Below are 12,503 nucleotides of genomic sequence, written 5' to 3' on the forward strand. Positions count from 1 at the left end.
GTAGAAAATAGATCATAAAAGCAGAGGCTGTCCTCCCATTATACTCGACAGAGCGCGTCTGACCCGAGTCACTGCCTTCAGTTGAGAATTTCTCCACTGGAGGTCGGTGTTTTCTGTGGTAAGTAAAGTTCAAATGCTGCAAGACGACTTGTAGCATATTGGTAAACTTTCTACACAGCACTGGATTGGAGAACTGTCGATAGAGGATAAATAGGGACTTCGAAATTGCGTCGTAACCTATAACGGCTGCAATAATATGTTCATGTTTCAATCGCTAGAAATCTAAAGCAGACAGCAAGTAGCATACATTTAGAAAGATCCGTCCAGTTTTCGCAATTTTCAGCGGTGTATCATTGTCACAGCAGCTACTCGCTCTCTGATTTCCATTAAAAAAATGTATTCTTCAATGTTTGTTGACCTTGATCGTTACGCGACTTTTTCCATTTATTTCCCCTAAAATAAGATGTGCGAAATATTCAATGTTCTGTTTGGAAAAAAAAAGCTTTTTAAATATAAAAATCGTGGTAGGAAACTGAATTAATTGTACAAATTGACACTTAAGTAACACAATCTTAGGAATATAGTTACGAAAAAAATACCCTCACTTTCTTACATGCAAAAAAACGAAATATCCTGAAAACATTAATTAGATTCGTTTCTCAAGCTTGCCGATTTGATTAAGGTAACAGTATAAATGGAAGTCGCACAGTGTTTTAAGATATTAATTTAAGAAATTAAGATACTGGGAAAACGAAAACTTTGGTGTCAGTCAGTTCCACGTGTTTTATGTAAATATTATAATGTACTTTTTAGCTAGCATGCATATGATATATTTTAAGAAAGCTGTAGAATGAATTCTTAACGAAAACTAGGAGCTAAAAGTCACGTCAGGTACAGTAAGTCTACATATTACCTGTTCTCCTGTCGTTATCGTAATAAATCGTTAAGATAATAATAATAATAAAGGATTTCTAGGTACAATAAAAATACATTAGTTTAACACAGAACGCCTTTAAAAAATACGTTATAGTTAGCAATTTTATGTTTTTGTTTTATCGAAGACGACTGTATTTTCCAAAATCGGGAAAGTCGGGAAGATTTATGGATATATTGTATATAACCTAAATAAAACGTCTAAATTATATTACAGTGTTTTGAACTGCGTATTGTGTTGATTTTTAAAAAACGTACCTCTGAAACCCCGTTTTTACACCATTTTAGACTTTCAGAGCTCCTGTTAAACCACATTTCTAGTTAAAACTTACATTCCCGCTCCTCCCGTGACTCACTTTTTAACAATTAAAAGACTCATACTAATATAGACTACACTGAAAACTGTTTGCCATCGAAAAAAGACATTGAATTTGTATTCAAAATGTACATTAGCAACGATGGTTTCTGCATCAGTAACAGAAAGCAGCTAATTTCTGCGAATTTTTCCAGTTAAAACGTTTTGAGAAAACATCAGATCTGGGAAGTTATTTTACGTGTTTAATAGTAAACGTTTTTAATTTAGCACAGCACTGGACCAAAGTGTGAAAAAACTGTTACTGCTTACATATTATTTCACAAAGTTCTACATATACAATTAGCCTGTCGATATTTACAGCAATAAACATGATACACAACAATTGTGTATATAATAGGTGTTATAATAAATTGAAGTAAACGTGTCTGAATGTTTTACGAATTACACAAGCCAAGGAAAATGCTTTAACAAACTTTTATTTAAAAAAAGAAATATCAGTAGAAAACAGAAATACTGGCCTTCATGTTCGACATTTTTTTTAATGAAAAACTTGGCAACATTGAAGAAAACGACTTTAAACTAAGGAATCAGATACGAGAAAGCGGCTAACCTGCGTGTGGACCTTTCCACCGTCAGGCAAGGAGCGTGTCACAGAAAGATTTAACGTTTAAGCTGTTGGGTTTCATTTTATTGAACCCTCACCAATGGGGTATTTATAGAGGTTTAGATAGTTTTGATTTCCTTGGTCTTGAAGCAATTAAAAAAATGGTTATAACCAAACTGATTGAACATCTGTACTGTGTTACATCAAAGTAGCTCAAAAAAACATAGTAGTAAAAATTATGATGGGGCATTTGGTGAGAATAGGCCACAAATATTTTATTGTTTTTGCTTGTATTTGTAGCTACATCTGTTACATTTGTACTGCAAAGTACAATTACTACAAGACACCTTCGAATCCAGGCAGGTAAGCCTTCACGACCTGTTTATTATATAGTGACGCTGGGTTACCCGTCTAAAACATTCAAAAGTTTTAAAATGTTGCTTGTCATGTCGTGCATGTATGTCACAAACTAAACACGAAAGGGTTTGTTAGACTGGTTACTATTGATGTTCCAAACAAAATAAAGAGAATTCGATTAACTGAAATCTCTGTTTTACAGAGGGGTGTCCGGAGTTGGTCGGACTGAGCTTTTTGAAGAGCTTTTTTGAAGGTTACAAAACCTCTCAACAGAATGTTTACTCTTCGCGCTGAAAGCAATCATTTCTTTAATTACGATTCCCCCAAGTTGAAAGCAGTCATTGAATTATGATTCCTGCAAATACACAATCATACAAAAACACACGACAATAAGGTGTTCATTTGTGCGATTTTAAACAGTACTTTTAAACAATACTCTCTATATTTTTATTTCTGTACTTTTATTTTCAAACCTCATCCTCACAGTGGGAAGACCTGTTTTTAGATCTTTCATCTATTCCAACATAAACATCTGCAGCACTTTGAGGTGAATTAGCATGAAAGGCACTATAAGAAATAAATGCTATTATTGTTTCCTTGGTCTTGGAGTCATTTTGAAAAATAATCCTACACAAAACTGCTTAAACTTCTTGGTGCTGGATATCAATTTGTAAACTACTGGAAAGAATAAATGTAACTCAACAGCAAGTCCAAATAAAACAAAAGCAGAAAGAACAGACATCAAGCAGAACAATTAAAAAACTGTGAATTACAGAACAATGTAAACATTAAATTACAAAAACCGTTTTCAAACGCCAAGGGCACTTTAAGTCTATAACAAATAAACACGGTTGTACCAACTTTAAAGATTCATATTAGAAATGTTCTAAGAAACTAAAATGCAAAACGCTCTAAGCTTTAGATCATCTCTATGTTTCCCAATAGCCCATGGGCGTCTTCGAAACTTTTTTAATGCGATTACCGCATCAAATTAATATTTTTATACCCGACCCGTTCGTTTTCCTTTGGAAAACTGTCAGTCTGGTTTTAGTCCATTTATATTTTTAATTCTTTCAGTTTTTTCAGTGGGTATGTACCAATAGGCCTAAAGCATGGAGTTCAGAGAACAGCTGCGACCCCCTTTGAACCAAAATCCAGCACAGTCCTCGGGCTGTGCTTGGCACGGTCCTGGCCAAGTCAGCTGAACGCGAAATGTGAAGTCAGATCCATACTTCTGCAAGTGAGCTTATAACAACCGAGACCCCGACATTCGCCTACCCAGCCCGGTCCGCCTTTATCCCCGTCTCGCTCAGTCGCTTGCGGGTGATTTCATAGAAGAAGAAAAAAAAAAGTCATTTACAAAAATAGATTTAAACACATTCTGAAGAAAAAAAAAAGAAACCGCGCGATTTACTCTAACTCGTCCAGAACGTCCGGGCTTTCTTATTAATCGTAGTAATGCACAAGGGACACGTCCGGCTGCCGGGCACAGGACAGCGTGTGATAACCACCGCTGCCGCCCGCAGGAGCTCCCCCCGGGCTCACCGGCTGGGCGATCCCCGTGTACGGGCTACCTGCGTGGGACACCAAGAGGCTCTGGTGCCGGTGGTAAGCGCCGTAGGGCTGATGGAGGTGATGGCTGGGGTAGCCGGTCACGGACGGGCTGGCGTACCCGTTCACGGGCACGGGGCTGCCGCCGCCGCCGCTGCTGGGCTGCGACTGCTGGTAGTTCACGGGCGCGCCCGGCTGCCCCAGGGGCCAGGGGCTACTGACGAAAGAGTTCTGCAGGTACTTGGGGCTCTGGTGCAGGTAGTACGCGTCAGGGTAGTTCAGACACGGCTTCGCCGGCAAGTAAGGGACCGAGGGGGGCCGGTACGGCCGCTTGACCCGTCTCCGGCGCCTGTAGTTCCCTTTATCGAACATGTCTTCGAAAGCCGGGTCCAGGGTCCAGAAGTTCCCCTTCCTCTCCCCGCCGCCCTCCCTGGGCACCTTGACGAAGCACTCGTTCAGGCTGAGGTTGTGGCGGATGCTGTTCTGCCAGCCCTTCTTGTTCTTCTCGTAGTAGGGGAACCTGGCGATGATGAACTGGTAGATCCCGCTGAGCGTCAGCTTCTTCTCCGGGCTCTCCCGGATGGCCATGGCGATGAGAGCCACGTAGGAGTAGGGGGGCTTCTGGGACGGGTCCGACGCCTCGGGCTCCTCGCCCTCCTCCCGCTCCGGGCTGCACGCCGGCCGTGCCCCCGCGCGGACGCCGAGCTCGTCGCCGTCCTGAAACGTGTCCATGGCTCCCCGGGCTCCAGTTAGGCTGTTTTTGTCCTCTGTCGTCGATTGGAATGAAAAAAGCGGACAAACTGAAAGCAACACGCCCCGAACCAGCTTAACCCGCCAGCCCTGCGAGCGCTCTACCTGCCGACTTCCCTCTGTAATTTTGTTCAGGAACTTAAATCGACGCAGGTATAACCCCTCCCACGGCAAATCCTTATAGGCTGCACGCGAACTTTTCCCCCCTTTCTCGCCGCTTCCCCCCCCCTTTTTTCCCCCCTTAGACTCGATCCTTTCTTGTTTTCGGATCATTGAAACATTGTTTAGGTTCAAGCCGGGGGCACAGACAGTTTTGAACTTTCAGAGCTTTGATCCGAGAAGCAAAGAGAACCGAAGGCAAAACACGACGTTTTCTCAAGACGCTCTGCAAAGGAGGCCGGCGTGTCTTAGAATCTACTTTCCGAGACATCTGCAACACCCGTCGGTGCAGCGCAGCGCAGCGCAGCCGTGCAGAGACGACCTCTCGGTCAGCCGCACCGGACTCGTTCGCTCTCTCTCGAAGCAACGCACAAGGCGCACGAAGGAGGAGGGAGTGGACTCCCCACCCGCGACAGGGACAGAAACGCGGGACGGGGCTGGGGGGCCGCAGTAGAGCTCAGACGCGGTTACAGGTGCGGCGAAGCCCCGGGAGCTCCGACAGTGGAGCACACCTGTTCTCACGCCCCGGCGCGAGTGGGCATCACGGGGACGCGGGGCAGGTAAGTGCGCGCCGTGATTCCAGCTCGCACCCGTGCGGCAGCAGGAACTGGGGAACCATCCCGAGCTCTTCCCGCTGGCTCTCTGGTGCTGTCAAACCGCGCCGGTTAGTCACAGGCTGCTTGCGAAATGGGTTTCTCAGCTGCAATACTAAATAACAGACTTTCCCTTTGTGTTGTTATACATCTCGGCGAATTAGTTACATCGCAAACGGCGGTATTTAAAACTTCATTAAGACGGGACCAGGATAGGAGATGCACCCAGGGGTGAGGTCCTGAGCCGAGAACGTTAAGAAAACTTAAGGAACTTTTTATACCAAAATGAGCTGGATGATAAAAACCTTAACCTCCCCCCATGCGTGAAGAAGACTGCATTAAAGGAACAGTTCTGCAGCCTTTTTTTTCCAGAAGCGCACCCCCACCCGGCGCGTTTCTCGGGTGGACAGAAGACGCGACAGCACCTGCTCTGTAATTGCAGCTCCCGCTCGCCGTAATTAGAAGTTTTCATTTTCCCACCTTCCAAACTTTGTGTGTAAATACATGCATATTCCCACACAGACCAAATGCGCCGCATAAAAGTGTTCGCGAAACAGGCAACTGTATGGGTAACGACGGTTAACGCTTTATCCTGATCTTTTAAAACGAAAAAATAAAACACACCGTACGTGGTGACTTCGTCAAACTCCATTTTCCAGTTTTTCAACGGGCCTTTTGCACCCCAAAACGCGAGTTGCCAACGGACAGAAGAAGTCATTCATCATCGATTATTATTGTATTTCAATTTAACACGTGGGGGTGAATTTAAAAAACGCGGTTTGTTTTTCACCGCTGCGTGACCTGAACGAACTTTTACAAAGATGGTAGAAAAAAAAAGAAATAAGGCCAACTTGCCTTGATGTACATCACTGTCTGGACATTCAGATATTGAATTGTTCTTTTTCTATTGTCTGTTACTGAAACAGAAAAACAAAGCACACAGCGCAGGTCGAAGGGATATTTTAAAAGCGCGTCCCATTCAGAAGGAGACGCGTCTCTAAAACCAAGCGTCTGTCATTTACAAATAAATGTCAAGGTCACACAAACATTCTCCAGAATCATTCAGCAGATGTAGCGTTCTGTCGGGAGAAAGCGTCGGTTAACCACGTAAAGCTCAAACTAGTGAAGACGCGAGAGGGTGGATTTGCTTATCTTCGAGAGAATTATTTTTATTTTAGAGAATAATGTAAACACTTCAATACAACCCGTCAGTTATGATAGATGTGTAGCTGCCTAGAGCCAAAGTCAATTACAGTAAAATATTTACGACTGTAAATACGTGTAAGAATCGGGGAAATTTACTGTAATTTGAAAAATATGAATCGCTAAAGTATTAACATAATTGCAGAGGTCACTGATATCACAATTTTCTCGAGGAGAATAAAACAAAATGGAAATGTTTATGATTGTGGAATTTTATCGTGCCGACTCATTGTTCAGCAGCAGTCTCACACCTATGGACCTATCCATATCAGATGGTTTCTGAACAATTTATGTTAATGACCTACAGACAGATAAGGAATCGCAGATAACAGATAAGCGCCTTCAGGTGAAAGGCGCTGTTTCCACACACGTCACCACTCCAGTCCAGGAGGGATACGAGCGCTATCCTCCCAGCGGAGCCTTTAATGACCTAATTGATCTCACTAATTGTTTAATTGGATACTCCGAAGGCTCCAGTTGTCCCCGAGAAGCTGGAGGTTTGAAGAGATCCGTAAGGCGGAGCAGCGGCCCCTGAGGACGGGATATGAGCACCGCTGATATAGTCTTCAGCTGTAGACGAGAATTATTCCTCTGTCCGTCTAGGGTCGTGCACCCTGTCTGTGTGCCCGGTAGGCATTGTTAAATAGCTGGTAATACCATCCAATGCCAGTGCACAAGTTTGAACCTTCCAAACCCTGATATATAAATTACTACTCGCTGTATTACTGCAACTGGCCATATGGCAATTCATTCGCAATGAGTCCGCCAACCCGTCATTTATGTCTTAAGTCTCGCCTTTTTGTGTTGAGGAGGAGCTACCAAACCACCCGGGAGATGGCCAGATAACGCAGAAAGGATACAGGGCTGACCTGACACCCCGCCATTAAGAAGAGCGCGTTTAGTATTTCTTGTCGCTTAACAAAAATAACAGCCGACGGTTTTTGAAAGACCGTCCCGCAGCTAGGCAGAATGCTTGAGAACTGGAAGATTTCAGCCCGGCACTTAGTTAATCACCTGCTGTTTGTTTTGAAGATTAAGGCGTTCCGTGTCTTTATGTGCCTTAATTCTGCGTAATTACATTGCACATGTGCAGCGATCCTGGGACTGCAAGGACTGCAAAGAAAGATCTTGGTCTATTACACCGCCAGACCCGGGTTTCTATTATTCTAAAAGGGGAGCGTCTGTCGCTCGGATTCGACAGATCTTGAAATTAATCGATGCGTTAATATCTCCGCTTTTAATGGGGAAAAGCATACCGTAATACTTGTAAACCAGTTTCTTTGGTGGCGTTGGGGAGGGATTTGTCCGAAGTGAAAGGAATAATAATTTAAAACGATCTGTAAAACTCGCCAGCCAACCAAGATGCACGAGTGTCCGAGTTTGCATGTCCATGTATCCCTATAATATCGAATATTTTAGATAACGTGCAAAGTATTGTATTAAGAGGATATTTTATTGACGATTATGCTGAATTCCTCGGCAAAGTTCCCCAAACACCCGCATTTTTTAATGAATCTAAACGGTATTAAATAAAGAAACAGGGTCTACAGTCATCACATAATAAGAATGAAAAAAACTATTTAGTTGAATCGTTTCTTAGATCACTACATTAAAAATGATATTTAGCTTTTTTCTTGTTGCTACTCTCCAGAAAGCAAGATGGCAGTTCTTTGTAAATACCACGTGTCATTATCGTGTCAAATACGGTTATCAATACATATAATTTAACATCGGTGTCTACGACAAATCCACGCTCTAAACATTGTGAGGCGACCGCAATTCCATTTTAAGCAGGTGTAAAATTAAATCATTTTTTTAATTTCCACGCTTAACATTTAGTTTGTGGGCACAGTGTTGATCACTGTTGAATCTTCAAGAGGCACGTACTGTACAGCATGGGATCTTTAACTTGTTCCCTTATCCATGAAAACCTAAAATAATAGCTCACTGTGTTGTCCGCTGAACTGAAGTAAACTACAATTCTCCTCCTTATTCTAAATCCACGGAGACCCTAGCGCCTTGTGTTTGACTCAACTTGGGTAGTCAATTAAGCCATCAACCTAATTGGTTTCTCAATTAGACAGGTCTTCCTACAGTTGATTACTGAGCAAGGCAGAAGCAGGTAGGATGCTGGGTAGGCTGGAGCAGAGAGTGGCTGAGCTGAGCCCCATTCTCTTGGCCTCAGAGCTTGGGTTGGTCTCAGCAAGTGACAGGACAGGAGAAGAGAAGAAGCAACTCAAGTGCTAAACCAGTGGTTCCTAATCTTCGAGGAACACTGTCTGCTGGGTTTTATTCTAGCTGAGCTCTCCTGCTCCAGTGCTAATTGCTGACCTAATTAAACTATTTGCTAGTTTAGACTTTCTTCAGTCAGCCCCTACTTCAAGGCTTCTGTTTCCAACATCATGAGCACACAGACCTGTGCACAGATGTGCTGTCCTCAGTGAGCTGGCCGCTGTTTCTGATGGAGCAGCTCTTACTAGCTGATCAGCTGCTGAACAGACACAGGTGGGACAAGCCCACAGTGAGTCTATATTACTGCTACAGAGGTCTAATTGGTAACATTTCATGCAGCACCCCTGAATCCGGACAGTTCTGACACTGAGAAGTTGTTAAAAATCACTATTTTTGTAGAAGAAAAATCCTGCTTTTTAAATAAAAAAATGCATCTCATCACTTACCTCTCCACATGGTGTTCCGTTTAGTTACACGGAAGATCCGTTGAAGGTGAACAGATCTGATGCCTCTCACTGTCAGCCCAGCTCTGAAAATTCAGTTTTAAGAAGATTTAATTTATGTTCATGTTTATTTAACACAATGTGACCTCAGGCAAAGAAATTACTACTGTGTGTTTTCTCTTTCACAGCTGGTCAAATAGCTGGAAGCATTTACAGAATTACAAGGAGCTTAGTCAGATAAGATCACTTTATTGACCATATACAATTTCTTGTATTAGGAATCTGTCTTTTCGCAGACCCCAGCTTGCTCTCCATGACACACACAGACAGGGAGAGAAGCTTGGGGTCAGAGCGCAGGGTCAGCCATTTATACAGTGCCCTTGGAGCAGCTGGGGTTAAGGGCCTTGCTCAGGGGCCTAACGGAGTAGGATTCCTCTGCCGGCCGCGGGATACGAACCGGCAGCCTTCCAGCCACAGGCGCAGATCCCTATCCACAGGGCCACCCCACCGCCCAAAATAAATCACTTTGTTTAATTGCAACAGCAATAGAGAGAAGACACAACTACAAATAATTCCTTCACATGACAGGAATAAAATGTGAGCAATTTTTGTAATGTTAACAATGTCTCAGAGTAGAAGGGAGGTGGTTATTTTACACAAGAATACACATTAATTTTTAAAGGCACTGCTCATCTATGTTCCATTAAACACTTGTTAAGAACAAAACAGAACTGAAAGAGTGTATTTAAACATTCATCAGTTTTCTTTTCATCTTTCACAGCCTGAATTACTTCAGTCCCTTCTGGGGGAAAAACAAAGTTACCTAAGTACACAAAACCCTACACTTCAAACAGGTAACCTCTATTGTTCTGAGCCCGGGCGATTCAGCCTTAACCCTGTCAGAATAATGAAACACTGCACTGTTGCTACTGGTTGTAAGTCATATTGTCAGAAATTCTTTGTTTCTTCATTAATTGGCTTTGGGTCATTTTTCAGTTATTACAGAAAAATAAAACAATGTATAAATCCTAAAAGATTAAAGTACAGTACAATGGTACTGTACTCCATATAATGTTTGAAACAACTGAATTGTGCAGCTATTCAATTTAGATACTGTATGTACTCTATGTATTTGCATAATATAATTAGAACCAAATCCAAATAGTTAGATTACTGTTTATAGTGAATGTTTGTTGCAAAACAAAGACAGTAAAGAAATGTGAAGACACTTGAAATTCTCAGGTGTGAAATCTGACATTCAGGAGTTTCAGGTCTACCCGCATTTTGTGGGTTTCTTTTTTTGCAAGTAATGACCTGCTGATTGTGCAATAAGGAAAGTCCCTTTCTTCTGACACGGTAAGTTGCCTTGCAGGGAGTCAACACACTCAGAACGCAGTGTACTCCATGGGGGACTCAGTCTAAAAATAGATCTTCCCATTCGACATTCATATATACCTTTTTCCATTGAGTGTGCTGCTTTTAAGAAGGTGTTATAATCTTCATGTTTAAAAAAAACCCAACCCAAACCACCTTTCTCTGTAACAACAGCTTCTCCTTCCCCACATTGTAGAAGCGAAACATCACGGCTCCCCGGCAGCCAAATCACCCCAGTGGTAATTACTGCCAATTAGCGATCATCCTGTCATCAAGGCCCAGAAGGCCCAAAGGCGCTGCTGTAATGAAGTGATTTCGCAGGCAAAGGCGCGTTTCGGTTCCTACCAGCACGCAGCATCAGGAGAGTGAACAGCGTCTGAGGCTGCCTACACTCCCGGCGCCTCTGGCTCTGCTGCGCCCGCTTGCTCTCCAGCAGCTCCACAGCATCCCCGGCTCTTGCCATCGTCAGGGGCACTCCGCTGCTTCTGTCTTCCATCCCCAGGATAACTTCCATCCATCCAGTTTCTAACCGGATGTTTAAGCAGATATCCTGTTCCTTTCAATCTGCGGTGGAGCCGGAGCTTTTCCTGACCAGCAGCTGGAGCAAGGCAGGATACACCCTGGACAGGACACTGTTGATAACAATGAAAGAAACAAGAGGCATTATATGACTTTAATCGCACAGGCCTACCTGTGTACAGAACGTTAATTCACAAGAAGGTCTAAAGTACATGGTGTTCGTCAGGAGGAGGTCAGATCCTCGCAGTGTTGCACTTCAGCTGCTCTACGTATAAATACTCCCTGGCGGCACACAGCTCTTTTCTCCCACCTCTCCTTCCACCCAGAGTCACTGTTGCAGCAGCCTCCCTGGCTCATTCCTCGTGGGAGAGGGCGGTTGTGACAGCGCTGGTCCTCAGCCAGGCAAGCTAAAGCCAAAGTGTCCCTTGTTTCATCATCATGGGAATCTGCCCGAACCTCCGTCCGTGCTGGTTTGTACAGGAGAGCCTGAAGCATGTAACACCTGAGAGGCATCCAAGTGCTCTGCATGGCTGTCTTATTTGCTCTCCTCAACTGTTCCTACAAAACCTCATCCTTGGTGAAGATTTCATTCTTTTTTTAATTAATAGATTAAACAGTCAATTTAACAGTGAAAGAGCTGGCTGCAGTGAAGTCCTGTCAGCCAGTGGTTTTGAGAAGCTGAGCGCAGAACACTTAGCCGAGTAAAAAACTAGGAGAAAGCTTTAACTGTGTGTTAATGTAAGACGACAAACTTGCACAATAACACTGCTAGTAATTGCTATTTTACAACACAGGGATGCACTATTTTGGAATATTAGATGAGATATTCCCCGATTTTTTTTCAACAGCAGCATACTACTTACTTCCTGTCCCAAAGGGAGCTGAATATGAAGAGAGATCGAGAGGATAAAAGCTAAACCAATCGCACGGCACTCACAGGCTTGGGATCGCCACCCACATACAGTCAGGCATGAAAACCTTGGCTCTAGGAGACGAGCGATAATCATCACCTGGTTTTCGGAGACAGACTGTCTCCCCAGAAGGAGCGATAGGGAAATGAACAGGAGCTTACAAACAACTGGTTCATTGCACCGGCACAGTACCAGCCCAAGACTGTGTGGGCACCAATTAAGGGAGACACTTCTATTTTTCTCTATTAATATTTAAAATACCATTGCGTGGTTTTGCACAAGCACCTGAGAAAACAAAGATGTAAAAGGGAATCACCTTTGAAATAAATTCTACTCCCCCCCTTCTTATTCATTTCTAAAACGGGATCAAGAGAGAAGAATTGTTCCTGTGCTACGGGTGGGCAAAACTCACGTGTGTTGTTTCCAGGGATGAATTTCTGATTACCCAGGCATGATCTGTCTGAGCGGCTCTGACAAGCCTGGAAGAGGCCCTGCAAGATCTGAGCGAGCGCTTGTCTGCAGACATCAGAGATCGTGCTGTTGACTGTCCTATATTTA

The 12,503-nt window shown here is 43.5% G+C and overlaps 1 protein-coding gene across 1 annotated transcript; it reads right to left on the reverse strand.

Annotated features, from left to right (window-relative positions):
* Positions 1-1,710: 1,710 nt before the first annotated feature.
* On the reverse strand, positions 1,711-4,629 carry foxl2l (forkhead box L2-like). The gene has a single exon (XM_088937961.1). It carries the CDS (start codon positions 4,491-4,493, stop codon positions 3,657-3,659), a length of 837 nt encoding a protein of 278 aa, XP_088794087.1. The 5' UTR covers positions 4,494-4,629; the 3' UTR covers positions 1,711-3,656.
* Between the last annotated feature and the right edge of the window lie 7,874 nt (positions 4,630-12,503).

The sequence above is a fragment of the Atractosteus spatula genome, chromosome 20, assembly GCF_055471065.1.
Source record: "Atractosteus spatula isolate fAtrSpa1 chromosome 20, fAtrSpa1.hap1, whole genome shotgun sequence".
NCBI classification, from domain to species: domain Eukaryota; kingdom Metazoa; phylum Chordata; class Actinopteri; order Semionotiformes; family Lepisosteidae; genus Atractosteus; species Atractosteus spatula.

What these genes read in the sequence shown, in the direction of transcription:
- foxl2l (XM_088937961.1), bottom strand. Translation starts at nt 4,493, where the DNA reads ATGGACACGTTTCAGGACGGCGACGAGCTCGGCGTCCGCGCGGGGGCA.